The sequence below is a fragment of the Tricharina praecox genome (assembly GCF_024521635.1).
Source record: "Tricharina praecox strain CBS 144465 chromosome Unknown BZA05scaffold_23, whole genome shotgun sequence".
In the NCBI taxonomy this organism is placed as follows: domain Eukaryota; kingdom Fungi; phylum Ascomycota; class Pezizomycetes; order Pezizales; family Pyronemataceae; genus Tricharina; species Tricharina praecox.
In genome coordinates, this window is record NW_026250425.1 from 341,795 (window position 1) to 360,853 (window position 19,059).

At 54.6% G+C, this 19,059-nt stretch overlaps 6 protein-coding genes across 6 annotated transcripts; 2 read left to right on the forward strand and 4 right to left on the reverse strand.

The window, feature by feature from the left end:
• Positions 1 to 959: 959 nt before the first annotated feature.
• Positions 960 to 3,138, reverse strand: BZA05DRAFT_406460 (uncharacterized protein). The gene is made up of 3 exons (XM_051484510.1): positions 2,484 to 3,138; positions 1,594 to 2,430; positions 960 to 1,525 (listed from the first exon to the last, which is right to left on the reverse strand). The coding sequence occupies exons 1-3, from the start codon at positions 2,690 to 2,692 to the stop codon at positions 1,054 to 1,056; spliced, it is 1,518 nt and encodes a 505-aa protein (XP_051336939.1). The 5' UTR covers positions 2,693 to 3,138; the 3' UTR covers positions 960 to 1,053.
• Position 3,139: 1 nt separating this feature from the next.
• BZA05DRAFT_406461 (uncharacterized protein) lies at positions 3,140 to 4,115 on the forward strand. Its single transcript, XM_051484511.1, has one exon. It carries the CDS (start codon positions 3,335 to 3,337, stop codon positions 4,034 to 4,036), a length of 702 nt encoding a protein of 233 aa, XP_051336940.1. The 5' UTR covers positions 3,140 to 3,334; the 3' UTR covers positions 4,037 to 4,115.
• Positions 4,116 to 6,690: 2,575 nt separating this feature from the next.
• BZA05DRAFT_406466 (WD40-repeat-containing domain protein) lies at positions 6,691 to 8,092 on the forward strand. The gene is made up of 4 exons (XM_051484512.1): positions 6,691 to 6,972; positions 7,065 to 7,228; positions 7,290 to 7,756; positions 7,809 to 8,092. The coding sequence occupies exons 1-4, from the start codon at positions 6,801 to 6,803 to the stop codon at positions 7,984 to 7,986; spliced, it is 981 nt and encodes a 326-aa protein (XP_051336941.1). The 5' UTR covers positions 6,691 to 6,800; the 3' UTR covers positions 7,987 to 8,092.
• Positions 8,093 to 8,112: 20 nt separating this feature from the next.
• On the reverse strand, positions 8,113 to 9,063 carry BZA05DRAFT_447372 (uncharacterized protein; the record flags this gene model as incomplete). The annotated part of the gene is made up of 1 exon (XM_051487154.1): positions 8,113 to 9,063. The coding sequence occupies one exon, from the start codon at positions 9,061 to 9,063 to the stop codon at positions 8,113 to 8,115; it is 951 nt and encodes a 316-aa protein (XP_051336942.1).
• Positions 9,064 to 9,687: 624 nt separating this feature from the next.
• Positions 9,688 to 11,779, reverse strand: BZA05DRAFT_135026 (general substrate transporter). Its single transcript, XM_051478836.1, has 6 exons — positions 11,577 to 11,779; positions 11,369 to 11,518; positions 11,001 to 11,302; positions 10,511 to 10,945; positions 10,005 to 10,459; positions 9,688 to 9,940 (listed from the first exon to the last, which is right to left on the reverse strand). The coding sequence occupies exons 1-6, from the start codon at positions 11,632 to 11,634 to the stop codon at positions 9,718 to 9,720; spliced, it is 1,623 nt and encodes a 540-aa protein (XP_051336943.1). The 5' UTR covers positions 11,635 to 11,779; the 3' UTR covers positions 9,688 to 9,717.
• A 5,343-nt stretch (positions 11,780 to 17,122) lies between these two features.
• BZA05DRAFT_357247 (uncharacterized protein) lies at positions 17,123 to 19,016 on the reverse strand. The gene is made up of 4 exons (XM_051481429.1): positions 18,636 to 19,016; positions 18,501 to 18,563; positions 18,196 to 18,440; positions 17,123 to 18,119 (listed from the first exon to the last, which is right to left on the reverse strand). Exons 1-4 carry the CDS (start codon positions 18,657 to 18,659, stop codon positions 17,207 to 17,209), a joined length of 1,245 nt encoding a protein of 414 aa, XP_051336944.1. The 5' UTR covers positions 18,660 to 19,016; the 3' UTR covers positions 17,123 to 17,206.
• Positions 19,017 to 19,059: the final 43 nt, after the last annotated feature.

Genomic DNA, 19,059 nt, shown 5'->3' on the forward strand with positions numbered 1-19,059 from the left:
GGTACTTCCCAAGTATTTCTTAGCCCGAGCTTGTTCAAAAACCGAGTGAGATGTCATCCCTCAACCATCATCTCGGTCGTATGTATGAGATATGAAGAAACAATGAAAGCAAGGGTCTAAATTCTTGGTGAAGCGGACTCTCAAGAAACCTAGGTACTTAGGTTGGCGATACCAAGATACTTTGTAGATGCTCGGGACAAGCTTAACTAAAGCTTTAAAAGTGGCTAGATTGGTGTCCTAGAGCAAGTATGTTCGTACGCAGAAAGATTGTATTGGTGAACGCCTGTGATGGGCTCTTTAGTAGATCAGGTTGGAGATCGAGCAGCCCGTTCAGATAGGGCTGTCGCCAAAGGTTGTGGTGTAAGTGAAGCCTTAATATGGCTGCTTTGGGAAGCGGTAGAATGTGTCTAAATGATATAGATAGGAGATTAGGTCCCCGTCGTGTCCGAGTCGGATCGGTGGCGAGAAAGATGGGCTGGCCAGTGATGCAATATGAGCAAAGACGCGGAGGCGGGAATTGAGACCCCATTCACTTCTTGTTAGACACGATTGCTTCACTTGGAAAGTAAGGAAACCAGGTGCCTTGCGCCTCGCATCGTGGAAGAGAGCTTTCCCCGCACTTCCATGCAGGTGGAGAACAGCAACCAGTCACGGATCACGAATAATGGAACAGTAATGGAGCGGGCATGCGCACAGTGAACCGGAAGCAACTGCTCGCACCGGCGACACCGATTTCTGCGGTGGACAGCAGATCCGGCTACGATGATGCCTGGATGATGTGCTATGAAGAATGGATTATACCGAGCTCCGTGATGCAGCGATCTTGAGATTTTTACCAGGACGGGGTTGCTTCGTGCGCATATAGTACACACACATACACACACACATGAATTTTGGTCACCAAGACGGTGGAGCGGTCATGTAGCTTGTTGAAAAACACCTTCCGTTACAATGGTTTTCTCCTATATAGTACTTTACATGTCCAGAGTTCTCCCTCCACGGTTTCCCTCCTCCAAGGCCAGAGCTGCCCCGCCAACCCTTCTATCCAAAAAATCACGGCAGCTTGAATCCACCCTTTGACAACTTCTGGAAGACGCCGGTGGGGTCGTACTTCTTCGCCACGACCTTCAAGAACTTAACGTTCGCCTCGCCGTAGCTCTCAATGATCTTCTGGCCCTCGCCCGCATCATTGAGGAACATGTAGTCATAGTAAAGGCCCCTCTTCTTGGCCATGACCTCGATATCCGCAATGAGCTTAGTCGTAGAACCGATCACCGTCTCGTCATATGCAGCGTCGCTCCACGAGCTTGTGATGTCGAGCCACGTCTGCGCTTCCTCCTTGACGCCGAGGACGTTGCCGCCCATCTTCTTACCGTGGCGGACGGTGGAGACGGCCATGGGCTGGTAGGTGAGTGTTACTTGAAGCCCCGGGACGTTGGCGGCCGTGAAGGTCGCGTTGAATTGTGCGAGAACCTCTTTGTACAGCTCGGCATCGACCCCGATGGAGATGGTACTCATGTGCTGTCTGTATGTTTGAAATCCAGATTAGCATTCTAGACAGGGAGAAAAAAAAAGACATGCGGGGGAATATACCTTCCGGGAGCAGGTACTCCCTGGCCCGAGTATGCGGCGTTGACGAATTTTGCCAGTGTCGTTCTGTTGGTGGTATCGGACATAGGGCCCAGGGTCTTCCAGTCTTGCAGAGACGCGGGATTGTCGGTCTCGGCGTGGAAAAGGAACGACATCCAGATCTGGGTACTGCCGCCGGTGAAGATGGCGTTCTGAATCATAGCCGCTTTCGGATCCTCGACCTGGTGCTTGTCCTGATACGTCACCAGGGTATCGATGACAGATCCGAACTTGTCGGGAGTGTACGTCGTCAAACCGGCCCAGACACCCTTTGGCTGCGGAACGGTGTGGAGATCGAAGCGGGTGACGATGCCGAAGTTGTTTCCTCCACCCTTCAGCGCCTTGAAGAGATCCCAGTTCTGCTTCGCCGATGCGGTGACGACCTTGCCGCTGGCGAGGACGACCTCGAGGCTCTTGATGGTGTCGCACGCCATGCCGTGCGAGGTGGTGTAGAACGAGTTTCCGCCGCCGGTGAGCAATCCCGCAACACCGACTACGGGTACACGGCCGCCGACTGCAGCGAGGCCGTAGGGCTCAAGGAACTGGTAAACGCTGATCCATCGGTTGCCGGCGCCGATGGACACGACCTTCTTTGCCTCGTCGAGTGAAAGAGACGAGAGCTTTTCCATGGCTATCAGGAGGCCACCATCGGAGCTGGCAGCTCCGGGGAAATGCATGTGGCCACCGCCCCGAACAGAGAACTCAATGCCGAAATAGGACGTAACTTTTACACCTTTCGAAACCGCGTCGGTGGTGTCCGGGGTGAATATCAGCGCTGCCGGGAGCCATGCTCTCGTTGACCTGTAGAATTCATCAGCCACTGGAAGCGAGACCTAAGGAGGAAGAACACCCACCAGTTCACTTGTTGAATCGCCGTGTAGTTTGCACTGTCGGGCCAGAAGGTTAGGTGGGGGAATAAGAGAGACAGTGCCAGCAGTCCGATTGACCCGAAGGCAGCAGCATTTGCAAGAGCGGTAGAGACTTGAGAAACATCGGACGGGGATAGGCCGAGCTGCGTTACGAAGCTGACGACGGCTTCCGGTGATGCTGTATAGTTCGCCATTCTGGAGATAGCTAAGATGCTGAAAGAAAATGGGTCTCCTCGTGAAGAGTGCGCTGGTGGTATACATATACTCGTCCATTGCACGAGCTGCCATAACCAGTGGACGTCGGCCTTAACTACGGAGTGGAGGGATTCCAGTGGATAATCCCTACTGGCTTTTCCAATACTCTCCCTGATCGTGCACCACTAGGGCACGTAGTCATGGTCCATGTGCATGTTGGTGATATCGCGGTGAGAAAAGGGGTGGCGGTGAATTAGAGTATATTGTAAGCTCCATAACTGCCTTATATGGCAAGCGTATGATCGATTCCATTCATCGAGGTTCTGCAACTCCGTCTTACTGATCGTCGTCAGAGCAACGGAGGGTTGCAGGGGTGATGCAGGGGCGGGTGTAGGGATTTATGTTAAGCAGAGCGTCGAGGGCTCGACACGTTGTGAACAGGATGTCACGGCATCACGGTGGATTGTTGGTCGTCGATTTGGCTGGTTGTGGGTTGCCTCGCCTCGCCGCCCGACCGGCTTTGTTTGGTTTTTGATAGACCTCGATAATCTGTTTGTTACACGGAGCTAAAGTGCGGCCTATACGTAGAGCACTCACCTCCTCCACGATACTATACAACAACCCCTCCCGCACTCAACGAAATGATGTTCCTTTCCGTATGCACTCTTCTATTGGTTTCCTACAATCTCTCCGGTTCCAATGCTCAGCATATCCCTCCAAGCCCGCCCTGGCATCTTGCCGTTCCCGGCCCGTCGTTTCGTCCGGTCGTTGTCGAAGAGTGGATGACAATCCATCAAACCGTAACCGTCACGGTAATTCAGTCTATCTTGTCTACGAATACGCCGAGGCCAGCGATAGCCTCGTCTACGAATACGCCGAGGCCAGCGATAGCCTCGTCTACGAATACGCCGAGGCCAGCGATAGCCTCGCTTCCGGACCTAGCGGTGCCAAAGCTAGACCCGGCGGCCGGCACGTACGCCAACGTCTTCCTTGTCGGCGTGTTCCTGCTCTTCGTCATGGTGGTCGTGTACCTTGGAGCATACGCTTCCTGGCACATCTTCAGCAGGTGCAGGCGGAGGTGGATGCTGGGAAGCAAGTACGAGATGGAGCTACGCGAGGCGCGGGTGCGCGTGGGCGAGAGTGCGGGCTTGAGTGATGTGGGCAGTGCTGGTAGGGTGATTACGCAGCCGGCGGTGGGAAGGAGGGCTGGGCTTTGGTGGCGGGCAGACCACGCAGGGAGAGCTACGGAGAGAGAAGGCGGACGACGTGCATTGCGGTTCAGCGGAGTGGAATCTAAAGGGACCCAGAGGCTGAGAGGATCTGTCGTTCTGGAGGAGGTATAGCCGCCATTGTTGATGAAGGCATTTGGAGATGATCACAGGGTTAGTGTACAGTATCAGTTGTTACGGTGTCACTGAAGGCATTACAGATCACATGTTCGAGTCCACTGTACGTGCCGTCGTGGGATGGAACAATCGGCAACCTGAGAGTCGACAGTAGGTATTCGAAGCTGGGAGTCAAGACTCAAGTTGAGAACCGGCCGAGGTGAGAAATTTCGCCCTAATATACACCAGTAGTCTTTCGGACTTCCAGACTCTCGGACTCTCGGACCCTCCTACTTTCCATATCGAATTCCTTGAACTCTAGTACCGTATTCGTTCTTGCCGTATTGGTATCTACTATCTCTCGTATTCGTATACTATTATTTCCACTAACACCGATGATCAAACGTCCGGCACATATAACTAGCACGATCAGGCACGAAACGGCAGAGTTGTCCAACCGACCTCGGCTAGTTATTCATCCGGGTTTGGTCTCATCTTTATCTACACAACCATGGTATCCACAACGAGTGGTACGGTCTAGGGTCGCGTCGAGCCGAATCAAGTACATGGAGGAGAGAACCTTCTATACCATGAGGGTCATTTATACATACTACCAGTTCCCGGCCGAGATTATGTATGAGTGCACACACAAGACTGGCTCGGGACATTGAATTTATTGAGTCCACACCCAAGTAGGCACGTTTATTGCCTCGACAACCCAAATATAAGTTCTGGTTACTTATATATGACTATTGAAAGTATCTCCGGCGATAAATTCTGTCGGTTTGGTACCTATTCCCATATGGGGGTTTTTTCGGCTTCTATCTTAATTATTGAGGTCTGGTCTGTTGCTTGCACGAGTGGCGAGCGGCGGTTGGCATGGTAGTTACATATAGACCCTACTGCAAGTCATGGTACATGTACCGGTACATATATCTAGGTTTCCTAGTGCCCACTGCCCACTCAAGTATGTATGGTAGGAAGATGCTAGTTTCGTAGTTAGGCCCTAGAGTCATCTAGAGCTCCGAAAAACTGCCCAGATCTATGTATCGAATCCCTCCATGATCATTGGTGGCAGGTGGTATGTAACTAACATTGGCATCAGGGATCACACCGTTAACGGTTTGCCCGGTGGGATCGTTAGGTTAGGCAGCCACCGTCACATCGCACATATGACACAGGGATTTCCCGAGACGGTACAGCCGCGCCTGGGTTCGGACGCTGACGAGACTGAGAGGGATGGTGTCAAAATCCACAGCGTAAATATCGGAGCGATGGCTGAATCAGCGGATTTTCGATGCTCTTGTCTTCCGTGGGAGCGACGGGACGAAGCAGAGCGGGGAAACGAAGCCAGAGCGATGAGATCTAGATATATACGTAGGAGTCAGGACAGGACTCTTACGGTAGCCGAGACATGCTCGCCCTCGATACTCCCTTACTATAGGTAGTCTCTCACGGTCTCGCCAGGTGATACACATCGCAGCCCTGTATAAAAAAATAACAGTGATCGAGTGGAAACTGGGAATTAAAATCGCCGTTGTCTGGGCCGTCCTCTCCTTGTGTTCTCTCATTCTATCCTCGGCCAATCATATACCTACTATAGGCCATCCAGTTCTTCTGTTCCGATTGAATCAAGTCGAGTCCCTCTGTGCAGCACTGTACTAGTAGATGGTCGTCGTTTCTAAACACTACCAAGTACGGTACGGTACATCAAAGCATGACAAGTCACTCGATCATTGAAGATCACCTACTGTTGTGAATAGTGACTGAACGGATGAATTAAATTATGCGTATTATGTCCAGAGAAGCGAGGCTGTGGCCTCGAGTCTAGGAAAGGGAGCGAAGGTCCATGCCCACGATGATAACGAGTGAGATATTACAACATCTACTGCCTCTAGAAACATTTTTGAAGCGTGAAATAAATCGGAATGGGTTGTGTAACTGCTATGATCCAATAAGGTCAAATACAATGATGATCAGCGGGTAGCAAGGCAGCGGCGCAGTGGGGCAGCAAGGCAGTGATCTACAAAGTCCGGCCCAGTTCGTCCGGACCCATGGACGGGACTGGACTACGTTCGTCCAGTCCGTCCGGAGGTGTGTTGGACGGACTAGCTCACCAGTAAAATCGGACGGGACGGACTGTAGTCGACTGCAGTCGACTGCCAAAACCGGCAAAAAATCATAAGGCGACATGAATCACAAGAAAAAAAGCTCCGCGGCGTGTCATCGGTGGTAAAATGGTTGCGGGAAGTACGAGTGTGATCGGCGCACTGCATGAAGGTGACGACGCAGCGTTGCTGGTATGATACTAGGCAGGTCTGTAGATTTTGTAATGCACGCAATCTTCCTGGTCCTGTGTGCATTCCCAATAGTTAATGGGCTCGGAACAGCAACCTTGCTTACCCCAGTCTTCCACCTGACTCCAGATGTATTTCGAATGGCTCTATTCCCCGTGCTGGACCATCTGCGGCGAGTGATCAGATATGTCTAAACTGCTCTGGATCCAAGACAGTCCAATTAGGTCCGGCTTAGCCAGGTGAACAGTGAACAAAAATCTGTATGGATACCTGTGTACAGAATCCCCACCCAGAATCGGCCATCCCATGTTCATCAAAAACTGCTCTTTTCCGCACATACCTGGTACTTCACACCATTCCATGCCGCCCCACCACCCCTAACCCCTAACCCAGTCCGTCGCGTCCCAGATCCCAGCCAAAGCCCCAGCACAAATCGCGTCCTCCCTCTACATAACTAGGCGCGTCAACCTCACCCCTCGCACACAATGGACGTTGCCGCAGCAGCTCACTCGACCTCCTCGGAGCGCGCACGGAGCGCCGAAACGCCGCCGCCATTCTCGCGCCCAGAGTACGCGCTCAAGAGCACGCTCAAGGGCCACACGCTGGGCGTGTCCTCGGTCAAGTTCAGTCCCGACGGGAAGTGGCTCGCTAGCTGTTGTGTGTGTTCCTACTTTGCTTCGCTTCCCCCGTTGCTCCCATGCTTTACTGGGGGTTTGTTGCTGATGCGAGGTGCTGCGGGTGGGCGACAGCCGCGGATATGACGATTAAGGTTTGGCATGCGAGAACGGGCGAACATGAACATACACTCGAAGGACACATCGCTGGCGTCTCGGATGTCGATTGGGCTCCCGATAGTCTGACGCTCGTCAGTGGCAGCGATGATAAGACCGTGAGGATTTGGGATGCGCTTTCGGTTTGTTTCCGGGGTTGTTGGGGGATTGGGGATGGGAGCTGATGCGTGCGCGGGGCGGTAGGGGAAAATGTGGAAGATCCTCAAAGGGCACCACAACGCCGTGTACACGGTAGCATACAGCCCGCGGGGGACGATTATTGCGTCGGGCTCCTACGACGAAGCGGTGCGGCTGTGGGATGTGCGCTCGGGGAACTGCATGAAGACCTTACCTGCGCACAGTGATCCTGTGTCGGGAGTGGGGTTCAACCGCGACGGGACCATGATCGTGAGCTGCTCGCATGATGGATTGATCAGGATTTGGGATGTCACCACCGGACAGTGTCTCAGGACCCTGGTCGAGGAGGATAATAAGCCGGTTACCGCGGTGAGGTTCAGTCCGAACGGGAAGTTCCTCCTGGCTGGCACGCTGGATTCCTGTGTTAGGCTGTGGGATTACCACAGGGGGAAGTGCCTGAAAACCTACATGGGACATCAGAATGAGAAGTATAGTATCTTTTCGGCGTTTGCGATCACGAAAGGGAATTTGGTGTATGTCTCCCTCCCCTTTCCTCACTGATTGGTGGGTATTGACGGAATGAAGGATTGCAGGAAGCGAGGATTCAGATGTGTACGTGTGGGACGTACAGAGTAAAGCGGTGGTGCAGATTCTGGTCGGACATGAGGATGTAGTGTTGGGGATTGCGACGCATCCGACGGAGAACATTGTCGCGAGCTGCGGATTGGACATGACCATCAAGATCTGGGTGGACGAGAGCTGAGCAATGAATGGGATGGGTGTAGTTATTGGTGGAAGGGATTTGTACGATATCCCGATTACAGTCGTGGCCGGCGTTAGGCGTTGCATTACAGTGGTCAATTCATCATCAGTTTTTCCTCGTTTGCTCCTACTCAACAACTGCGTTCTGAGCCCGTCCCCTCTCCACCTTCTCCAGTTCAATAGCCTCCTTCTCCTCCCGTATCGCCTGCAGCACCCTTCTCGTAATCCTATCTCTCTCGTCCAGACTCTCCTGTGTCACACTCCCATACGCCTCCTCCGTCTGCGCAATCACCGTCTCCTCCCACCCCGCCGGGAGATCCCCCTCGCCCTCCGCCCACACTTCCCTGACCGTCCCGCCCACCTTTTCCAAAAACCCCCTCAACCCGCCATTCTCCAGTTCCCCACCACCATCATGATAACTTCTAAATGGGCCTCTAACGCCCCACCTCAGACCCACACTATTCTCGACAATCGCATCCACCTCCCTTACTCCCACGACACCCTGCTGCACTAGACCCACCGCTTCCCTCAACATTACAAACGCGAGCCTATTAGCAACAAACCCCTTCCGCTCCTCCCTGATCACGACGGGTCTATACCCCACGCGCTCCCAGTACTCTCTCGCCCTCTCGACCACCACCTCCTCTGCCCCCGGGCCGGGCACAATCTCGATCAGCGGCATCACCGCCGGCGGATTAAACGGGTGGACGACGATCAGCCGCGCGGGACGCTGCATGCGCGCGCCCTGCACGCTCGCGGGGATCCCCGATGTCGAGCTCCAGAGCTGGCATTGCGCGCTGACGAGGCCCTCCACCTCCGCCCATAATGACGTCTTCCAGGACACGGACTCCGGCCCGGATTCTTGCACGAGGTGTGTGCGGGACGTGCAGGCGTCCGAGAGTGTCGGAGCGATGAGGACGCGGGAGGCGCCGTAGACGGCGAGCAGCGGCGCGAGGATGGTAGCGAGGTCGGGGCGCGGGTCAAGGATGGTTACGATGCTGCTGCTGGAGGAGCGTAGGTGCACCGCGGCGAAGGAGAGCCCGATGGTCCCGCAGCCGAGGAGCGTGATGTTTTCCATGGGGAGGAGCATGGGTTTGTGGGTATGTGGGCTGAGACGGCGGTGGTGTGATTTTATGTATGTATGTACCTAATGTGTTGGGACCGGTTGCGGGAGCGGGAGTGGGGTGGAGTGGAACGGTGGAGTAGTGAAACTAAAAGTATGGGTGGGGCTAGTAGTTAATCCGGGGTATGGGGTATTGGGGTATTGGGGTAATGCAATAGTTAGCACTAGATTATCACATGTCATTCCACCAGTGCTGTGGGAAGTCGTTAGACGTATGCATATTACGTTGGACTCACCGGAGAACCACGCTCGAACACTTCATGGCGTTGGAAGGTTGGGAAGTTGTGGGTAGCAGGCTTCCGACATACGCGGTGCAGGGCTGATTGACGTACGACGGTATTTACAGTTTTACATACGAGAGGGGGAATTGCGCCGACGGTCCACACGTCCACACAGATCGTTCAACCGGACCATTTCCGCAGCACACGTATGGGCACATGTATCAATGATCAAATGGGCGCACTCGAGTCTCGAGCAGCACATCGTTTGACATCAAACTATCGCGGTAGAATTCCAAAGCCCCCACCGCCGCCAAAATGCAAAAACTAAGTAAGTAAATACAGCCAGCCCTATACATAAATCCCCACGTGCGTGCGTACATAACGCATCCTAGTTCTTTTCCGCGGCCTGCAGTACGGTGGTACCAGTAGCGGTCTTTCCGTCCTCGCCGAGCTCGACCGCCGCAACCCGTGGCGAGTTCGGCGTCGCCTCCTCGTCCATGAACTTTCCTTGCTCGATCACGCCGAAGATGTTGTCCATCTCCTCGAGCGACATGCCCTTGGTCTCAGGAACGAAGAAGTAGGCGAAGAAGAACATGCCGAAACAGAAGGACCTAGAGAGAAAAAACAAACAGGTTAGTCGGGAGCGAGAAAGTGGGGGAAGAGGGGAAGACAAACCCGTATATGAAGTAGGTACCGTAACCGCCCTTTCCAACGCTGACCATCATGTTCGGCGTAGCCCTGGCGACAACGAAGTTGAAGAGCCATTGGGTAGCGGCGGCAATACCGACGTTCATAGCTCTGAGGCGGGCGCTGGGGATTTCAGACACGTAGATCCAGCAGACAGGGCCCCATCCGAACTGGAAGAACGAGGCGAAGAGGAAGATCATGACGATGGCGATGTAACCGGCAGGAGGCACATCGGCACCCTTGACTGGCGGGTCGAAGCGCACGTAGAAGCCAATGTAGTACATGGACAGGCCCTGCGCGATCGAGGTCCAGAGGAGCGACTTCCGGCGACCGAGAGTGTCCGCGACGAAGATCAGGAATGTTGCGCAGGTTACCATCTTGACGATACCGTAGATACCCGTGGCGAAGAGACCGGTTTCGGTAGAGTTGAGTCCGAGATTGGCCTACGTCCGTTAGTGCGGTTCATTAAAACTCAAAGGAAGGGGGGGGCTCACAAAGATCTGAGGAGCGTAGTAGTTGATGGCGTTGGTTCCAGTCATCTGCTGGCAGATCATGAGACCGATCGATAGGAGGGCACGGTTTCGGTTTCCACGGACACCCCACATCTCCTTCTGCAGGTCCCAGAAGCCGGCGCCGGCGACGAGGCGCTGCTCCATCTCGAGGTGCTCACGGATCTCGGCCAACTCGCTCTGGACGTAGGGGTGGTCGACGGGGAGGTTGCGGACCCTGGCCAGAGTGGTGGCCGCCTTCTCCCATTGGTCGCTGCGTGCAAGCCATCGAGGTGACTCGTTGCTAACCAACATGCCGACACCGAGACAGACGGCGGGAAGGCCTTGAAGCGCGAGGGAAATGACGAACTGCCTGTCACCGGTTTGGTGCAGGAGGTTGCCGTAGTTGATCCAGAAGGCGATACAGATACCACTGACGATCTGTAGTCCGCTAGTTAGCCTTGCTCGCGATTCCCGGGGGAAAGACATGACTTACAAAGAACTGGTACATTCCGGTCAAAGCACCACGGATGGCTCGAGGGGCATTCTCGGAAGTGTACAGAGGGTTCAACATGGATGCAGCACCGACAGCGAATCCGGTGATGAGACGGCCGATATACATGACTGAGAGGATTCCGTTCGATGCAGCTTGCATAGTTGTTCCGATGATGGCGATACAGGCACAGCCGAAAAGAGAGGCCCTTCGACCATACTTATCGGCGAACCAATAGGCCACGAGAGCTCCAAAGAAACATCCGGCTTGTAGAGTCGAGACGATATTGGCTTCCAGATCGGCCCCTGCAAACAAGACATGTCAAAACTCCGTGGTCAGGGAAATCGGGGAGGAATAGATCAACAACGTACCAGCAACTGGACTGAGGTCCTGTAACCCGAATTTCTTCCGGAAGGTGTCCATCTTCAGGACACCTCCGATGATACCGGTGTCCATACCGAACAACGCACCAGCAAAACAAGCTGAGCACGAAAGAACGTAGACCCTCCAGTTGTAGATCTCTATGATGGTAGATGGGTCAGCATAGTTGTGGCCTCAGGGCGTCAGGGAGCAACGAACCTGGGGGATCATTTTTCATGGCATCGTTCTTGACGACTTTTGTAAGTAAACCTCCCATGGTGGAAATGTGTGATCAGTGTCGTCTCGTCCCTCGAGTACAAAGTTCTGTATTCCCGGATTGTGTCGGGCAGTGATGGGTGAGGAAGTTCAATCAAGGGCTTCTTCCAGTTCGAGGGAGAACGGGGGACAATATAACAGTATATATACCTATGCTCGATCCGCCCAGCACATGCCGGTGTCCAGTGTCTCCTGCCCGAGTGGGGGGGTGGGGAGGGAGGTCGGTCGCGAGGCGTGTATGCCGGGTGCAGATTGATGCATCCACCGACGTGGGAACAGAGCACACTGCTTCCTCGGTACCACTACATGCGATGTCCGGCGGAAGGGGTGAGTATTCGCATCAAATCCGCACACCCAAAGCGGACTCTTCTGGAGCTCGGGATTCGGGCCAATTTACGGTGGGTGTATGGCACTTTTTGCGGTGGTACTTTTTGCGGTGGTTGAGAAAGGTCCTCGCTTGGGGCCATCGGTGCTCTAGCTTGCCCAGCCAATCTGTATGTAGATGGACGGGGAGGAGGGAGTACGTATGGCTCACGAATTGTGTTGTCGATTTTGCCCGCCGAAGACCCCGGCATCCGCGCCTGGGTCCTGTCCCCAGTGGCACGCGTGGTGGTTGGACGGTGGGCTCAGTCGCCACCACCACCTTCACCACCACCACCACCACCACCATAAACCTCCACCACCATAAACCTCCACCACCACCACCGGCTGCAATCCTATGGCCCGCCAGTAAATTTACCCTAGTCGGGTGAAATGTGAAACGCTTGTGTGGACGAAAGAAAGCTGGGCTAATTACCGTGGGCAGGCAGGTGGACAGGCAATGGGTATTCTCTCCTTCCTCGACGGTCCGCCTCCAGCCAATCTTGCCCGTCTTTGTGGAGAAACAAGCCTGTCAACTCCACAGTCGGGCGGCACCCATGTCTTTCCCCACACCGCGCCGGCTAAACCCCATATTAATGGATTGCAGATCTAGCGCTGGCCCCGAATTGTCAGTGAAGTCGGTGTATCACTCGACATGATGCAGACCGCACACACCGAACACACCGCAGACTGCAGAGACCACACCCACCCGCCGCCGCCGATGCAGAGTATCGGTCAGATTGTGCAGCGAGAACGACGACGACGAGGACACACACGTCTCCACGTTTCCGGATCCGACGACAAAGTGGCCACCCACCCTGCAGCGAACGGGCTGGGGAAAATCCGGGTCCGCGACACACGCATCGCGACAATTCTTTTGGGAGCCCCAGATCGGACTGCGATTCGCTGCCAGTGTTGGGGCTGCTACTGCTGTCTCATACGTTCGTCTGGGCACGCGGCGGATACGCCGAATCATACCAAGAAACGCACCAAATCCGGGGAACATGCGCTTGCTACTAGTAAATAGACGTCAAACCTCGCGCAAGCTTATCGGTGTTTCGGACCATCAGCCCGGCGCGGGCGTCGGCCTCCCTCGGCCGCTCGCTCGCTTCGCTGCCTACCAGGTAGTTCTTCCGTTACTACCGGTCTGGATCGAATCCGAACGAACGAGCGTGCGAGCAGTAAAAGCAAGCAAGCACACATGGCCAGTCCAGGCCCCATAGTGGTGGACGAGGAGAAAACCAACCTAGTGGGGTAAACGTCATGGGCGCTTCCGCCGAGCACTCTCCCGCCCCCTCAAACCTGGGGGAGAGTGAACGAGGAAGTCTCGGAAGGGGGAGGGAGGGAATGAGTGTATGTACGTGGCATTGCATGTCATGTTTACTTACTCTTCTCACTTACCAGGCCACGGGCGTTAATTCAGTTCGATAGATAGGCAGATTCAGCTGCCTACGCATCCCCGGAATAACAGCCGGCACGAGAACGCAGGAGATCCACCCGGAAGACGCGGGTGTATGGATTATTTTACGAGGAGGAGCACAACGACAGGCACCGCAATCACGGACGACGGAGGCTGTTTGATCCGGATCTTCAGGATCATCTGTATGTACATACATACATACATACATACGACCCTACCTATGATTCACTTTACATGTAGCCTGTATGGATCTGGAGGTTTTTCCGTGATCGTACCGTAAGGATCCGGATCGGAGAAACTATCTATCTATCTGTCTATCTATCTGGGTATGTATGTACCTACGTTGCAGGACGGCAGCGGACTTGTGCATACGGAAGAAACATTTCGAACCATGGATAGGAAAGGATGGGCAGTGGCCGCTCCTTCCGTTGAGGGAATTGCGAGCTCGATAGATGATGGCAGGTGGGTAAACAGGCACTTCCCAGAGTGTCAGTCCACGTTTCCACCACCTCCTCCTCCACCTCCTCCACTTCCTTCTCCACCTCCTCCTCCACCTCCTCCTTCTTCCCGACTTGCGCCATATCTCGTTGGCTACGTGGGTATGTCGTTTGTCCGTCCGTAGCCCCCAATGGTACCGTATTGGTAAGTCTTGGATCTGCACGCCAGCAGGCAGGTGAAGGAGGGAAAAAAACATCATGAATGACCAATGACCAATGACCAAAGCATGACCATTGCCAGACCGGCAAGTTGTTTGGGGGCAGTTAGTTGTGAGCGGACCCCACATGCATAGAGCACTCTACATACATACTTCATAAGTATCTACATCTAGATTCCTGCAAATTACACATGTATGTAGACAGTACATTACATCTCCGCCCCCATCCCCCCCCCCCATTCCCCCCATTCCGTTCTGCAAAAGCTGGATTTCCTGAAAAGAGGCGATTCCGTGCTGACTTCCCTTGGCACCCAACACCCAGCACCCACCAATCCCCCCGATCCCCAGTGCCCAGTGTCTACAGGCAAGGTGGCAAGTTTAGCCGGGGAAGCGGAGGGGAGGGGGGGGTCTGCTCTACCATATTTATCTCCAACCGTATCTCCAACCGTATCTGCCAACCGTATCTGCCAACCGCCAGGCCAGCTGTCAGATGTGGAGCACGGCACGGCGCGGCGAGAGCACTTCAAGCTTTTTCTTCGGGAGGGAGTGGAGTGGAGTGGAGTGCGAATGAGTAAACAAGAGTAAAAAGGCATGTTGTGGATCTCGATCTCGGCTCGGTTGCATGGGCATTGTAGAGATTTTACCTACTCTACTCTATCACCACAACAACCGCCACGGGGAGGGGGGCGAAATACATACTTGGTACATGCTTGGTACATACGAGTGAACTCCGGCCGGCCGATCGTGATAATTTGCACCGGGACGGGACCAGCAGATGGTGGATTGTGGATTTTAGCGGCTAGTCCGCTGGCTCGGCGGGTTGGGTGGTGGGTGGTCGGTGGTGGGTGAGCAATTGTCATCGCCACTACCGTACATACATGCGGTATCATGCGATGTCATGCGTTCTGGAACTTGAGTTCTGCGCCACCGACATCGGGCTGGTTGACAGGTTGGATGGCTGGATGGATGGCACGGGACCAGCTGCAGTAGAATACCAACCTTTCGGCGGCAAACACTACTTAGCTAGCTGTTGGCTTCGGGCTCGAAGATGCGGCGGAATATCGATGCACCGGTACCGTACTAACTAGTATATAGGGTCGCCGAAGATGTTAGCCTCCTTTCTCGGGGAAGCATGTCTGACAGAGATGCATAATCGAAGAGTTATTCGTGAAGGTATGTAGGCTCGCGGGTTAGATGGGATGGGGATTATCGTGTCTTGCATGTAACATACATGCATACCATACCGTAGTGAGACTTCACTGACAGGTTTTAACGACAGATCTACGGTACACATAGGCATCCAGGCAATATCTTCTCCTACATACGCTGGCGGCCTGAAAGCCTGGGCTCGTCGAGTCGAATCGTCATCGAGCCGAATGCACCCAGTATGATAGAAGTTCCAGTGACCAGTCCCAGTTCCAGTCATATGTAGCACTCGAGCCCCTTCCTGAAGATCTTATTGCAGCAGCAATCGATACCCTAGGTACATAGGTATTCGCTCCCCGCTCCCCGCATCCGTTATTTCGGACGGTACCTACTGCCTAGACGGTATGAAGACGGTCGATTTGGTCTCCATATCGACAGTGCAAATGCACTTTGGTCCGACCCCACGCTCGACGCGGAATCACAGCACGAGACCTATGGACACTGGAGTTGGTGGAGGATCACAGATTCACAGAAGAAGAAACCAGAGTTCAGTAAGTACCTACCGTTTCGAATCATGAACTCTGGCATTAAACGAAAAAAAAAACTGAGGGGTACTCTCCTCTCCTCTGGGTGGACGAATGAGGACTGCAGTCCACATTGTACATTGTACAGACATTGATGATTGGTCTGCTTTCGTGAATCGTGATTTCGGCGCAACCTCTTCACACTGCACTGCACAGTCTTTAGTATTTACCAGAGAGCCGGTGCGTGGTCCGCAGCCAGCCTGCGTGGCAGGTGCAGGAAACTGTTTACGATATTTGGGCGGCGGGCCCCACGAGCTCACGAGTCCACGTTCGCCGTTGCACCTTCCAGTATTCCACAGTTCCACCGGGACGTCAGGTGCGAGTACTTGGGTATCACCGACGCACTTTTGGGGTGGAGGGGAAGCAGGTCTTTCAGGCAAGTCGTTCAAGTCATAGAGTAGAGTAGAGTAGAGTTGAGTGCCTAAAGAAGCAGTTCTCTGCCTGATTACTAGATCTCTCGCACTCAATAGCAGTTGTGTACCAATCCCATCCAGTCCAATCCAGTCCAATCCAGTCCAATCCAGCCCAGTACAATCCAGTACACCATCCACACCAGCCACCCATCCTCCACTCATCCTCCACTCACAGCGCAGCACACACACCGGTATCATACCAAGACACAAGTACCAACCTCCGCACCCACTGCCCATTACCCACAGCCCACTACCCACAGCCCCGTGATCCCCCATCTGCCAACCCCATCCCGCCCCCAATTCTCCATGTGCCAATTGACCAGCACCACCAGCACACCTTCCGCATGCACTCCTCGGAGTCGGGGGTCGGCGTATTTCAGCCGAAAGCCCGAGCCACCCCTGGCACAGCTGGCGCTCCGCGCACGACAAAAGCTTAAACGGAAGCGTGCGGGGTTGGTGTTTCTCCGACACCTTCCGGATATGCCCCAGCCCCCCCGCAAGCGAGGGCTTGGATGCTCGGGAGGCGGGCCGGAGGTGGGGAGGGGGGTAGGGGGACACTCTACTCTATACTGTATCTATGATATACATACCTTGTTTAGGCGTGGGCACTGGGCACTGGGCACTGGGCGTGGTACGGTGGGCGCCTTTGATCCGAGGTGTGGTGCAATGTGGATGGCCCATGAGTGCTGCTGGCTCGGTTGATTGCGAAGAAAAAACACATGTGGACTGTGGACTGTGGATGCTTACTTAGGCACCTAAATGTGATAGCACCAGTGGATGGGCCCGATAAGTGTGTCATACTGTCATTGAGATCTGGGTGCGCCTTGCCTTTGCATGTGTCAATCCCCGCCCTTTGGTCTGGCCGCCGGTCTCTCCGGCGGACCCGCTCCCGCTCAAACGTTTTTCCGGATGTCTCAGTATTGCATTGCATAATACTTACTTAGGTATTCTACATCGAGAAAAAAAGAAGAAAAAAAAGAAGAAAAAAAAGTATTCTACTCCAGAACCAGCCTTCCATCCTTCTCCACAATCTTGACGGTCCTCTTCTCATCGAGCGAGACCCTGCCGGCATGCAGGATAGCCGTAGTAATCACTGTGTTCCTCAGCGTCGGCAGGCCCTTCTTGTCGAAATCCTCGACGGTGGCGGTGCCGGCATTGACACGGTTGCAGGCGTCGACAAACTTCTCAAAGCTGACGTAGCCGTAGCCGGTCTGACCGCCGAAGTTTCCGTCCTCGTCGGGCGCGTAGCGCATGTAGAACGGATTGTACCAAGCGATGGCGCCGACATTGTCGTCGGTAACGTCGTAGCCGCGCTTCGCCTGGTTCGCGCGGATCTCGCCCTGCGACGCCATGTAGTGGAAGTACTGGTTGGAGTGCACGCCGGCCTTCTGCGGCGCCGTCCACGACGCCGTGTACACGCCCGTCGCGACCCGCGCCCGGTCGTCCCGCTTCGCCCAGTCCGTCAGCAGCGTGATGGTGTCTTCGGTGCCGGCGACGCAGCCGAGGTCGGTGGCGCAGCCGCGCGAGCCGGAGGCTGTCACTTGCGTAGGCACCCAGTCGGGAACCATCGACTCGTTGATGTCGACGTGGTGCGAGTTGAGGTAGTAGCTGATGTCGCTGTCCTTGCCGGCCCACGCCTTGAACGTCTCGAGCTGCGACTTGGGCTGCGACATGTACGAGTAGAAGTAGTTGAAGTCGCCGAGCGTCTTGGCCTTGGCCCGCGCATCCGAGTAGACGGGATCGTAGCGCTTGTGGTGCTCGATGTACACGAACACGCCGTGTTTGGCGGCCGCGTCGAGGAGTGCGTAGTGGTCCGTCAGCGTCTTGGTTGCGGGCTTGGTGATCAGGACGTGGATCTTGCGCTCAATGGCGTACAGTGCGATGTCGAAATGTGTGGTGTCGGGAGTACTGCGGAAAAGAAGACGTCAGTCACCAGCTCGCTCGCTCGCCCGCCATCGCTCACACCGGGGGTGGGGAAACAAACAAGATAGTGATAGCATCTCCAGGGCTCAACGCATCGATAGCCGTCTTGTACGATTCGGGATCGATCTTATCGTCTGCGGGGAACGACTTGAAACCGACATCGAGGCCATTGTAGACGCCCTTGATGTTTGTCTCCAGATGCTTGCGAATGTCGGGGTACTTCTTGCCGTTGACGCCGACCATCGAGAGGTCTCCCACCTTGCCCCGCCGACGCAGGTCGAAGAATGTCAGGCCCACTACACCGACCTGATTACTGCGTGTCAGTGTACGAATGGTTTAACGGAGGGAAAGAGTTGGGAGACGGACCTTCTTGTCTGATTTCGAACCCCCCGAGCCGGTCCAGCCGGTCGTGTACTCGCCAGTCCCCACCTAGTTGCGGCAAACCATTAGTTGTGCTGGTCGACAGAGAGTGTGTATGTATATGTGTATGTGTGTACATACCATGAGAACGTTGACAGGAGCCATATCTGCGATTGGTATGTGTGTATGTATCAGAATTCGTATGTATATGTGTAGGCCCGGTGTTTTCAATACAAGTCTGCACTGCTGCCAAAGGAAAGGTTTTCGAAGCGGATTTTCGTCAACTACAATGGAACAAAGCTCTTCTTTAACGAGCGGACCCTGACGAATCTATATTCCCAGCTGGCAGCACGAAGCAAGGCGCGAATGTCCGTACGCCTGCTCCGGACCATCTCTCGGTCGCCGGTTTTCCGAGGTGCAGTGCAGTGCAGCAATCAAGCGTAGCATCCATCCCCCGACGAGGCGAAACGCACGCAGCGAGAATCCGACGATGGGAAGGAACAATCGAGGGGAATTTTGACGCCATAGCACCCCGCAGTCGGCTAAGGCGAATCTCAATACACCG

What these genes read in the sequence shown, in the direction of transcription:
- BZA05DRAFT_357247 (XM_051481429.1), bottom strand. Translation starts at nt 18,659, where the DNA reads ATGGCTCCTGTCAACGTTCTCATG. An exon ending in CTCCTGTCAACGTTCTCATG is followed by an intron (nt 18,564 to 18,635) that starts GTATGTACACAC and finishes TGCCGCAACTAG; the next exon opens with GTGGGGACTGGCGAGTACAC. An exon ending in GGAGATGCTATCACTATCTT is followed by an intron (nt 18,120 to 18,195) that starts GTTTGTTTCCCC and finishes TCTTTTCCGCAG; the next exon opens with TACTCCCGACACCACACATT.
- BZA05DRAFT_406461 (XM_051484511.1), top strand. Translation starts at nt 3,335, where the DNA reads ATGATGTTCCTTTCCGTATGCACTCTTCTATTGGTTTCCTACAATCTC.
- BZA05DRAFT_406460 (XM_051484510.1), bottom strand. Translation starts at nt 2,692, where the DNA reads ATGGCGAACTATACAGCATCACCGGAAGCCGTCGTCAGCTTCGTAACG. An exon ending in GCGATTCAACAAGTGAACTG is followed by an intron (nt 2,431 to 2,483) that starts GTGGGTGTTCTT and finishes TGAATTCTACAG; the next exon opens with GTCAACGAGAGCATGGCTCC. An exon ending in GGAGTACCTGCTCCCGGAAG is followed by an intron (nt 1,526 to 1,593) that starts GTATATTCCCCC and finishes TCAAACATACAG; the next exon opens with ACAGCACATGAGTACCATCT.
- BZA05DRAFT_135026 (XM_051478836.1), bottom strand. Translation starts at nt 11,634, where the DNA reads ATGGGAGGTTTACTTACAAAAGTCGTCAAGAACGATGCCATGAAAAAT. An exon ending in CCGGAATGTACCAGTTCTTT is followed by an intron (nt 10,946 to 11,000) that starts GTAAGTCATGTC and finishes AGCGGACTACAG; the next exon opens with ATCGTCAGTGGTATCTGTAT. An exon ending in ACTACGCTCCTCAGATCTTT is followed by an intron (nt 10,460 to 10,510) that starts GTGAGCCCCCCC and finishes TAACGGACGTAG; the next exon opens with GCCAATCTCGGACTCAACTC.
- BZA05DRAFT_406466 (XM_051484512.1), top strand. Translation starts at nt 6,801, where the DNA reads ATGGACGTTGCCGCAGCAGCTCACTCGACCTCCTCGGAGCGCGCACGG. An exon ending in GAAGTGGCTCGCTAGCTGTT is followed by an intron (nt 6,973 to 7,064) that starts GTGTGTGTTCCT and finishes GGTGGGCGACAG; the next exon opens with CCGCGGATATGACGATTAAG. An exon ending in GGATTTGGGATGCGCTTTCG is followed by an intron (nt 7,229 to 7,289) that starts GTTTGTTTCCGG and finishes GCGGGGCGGTAG; the next exon opens with GGGAAAATGTGGAAGATCCT.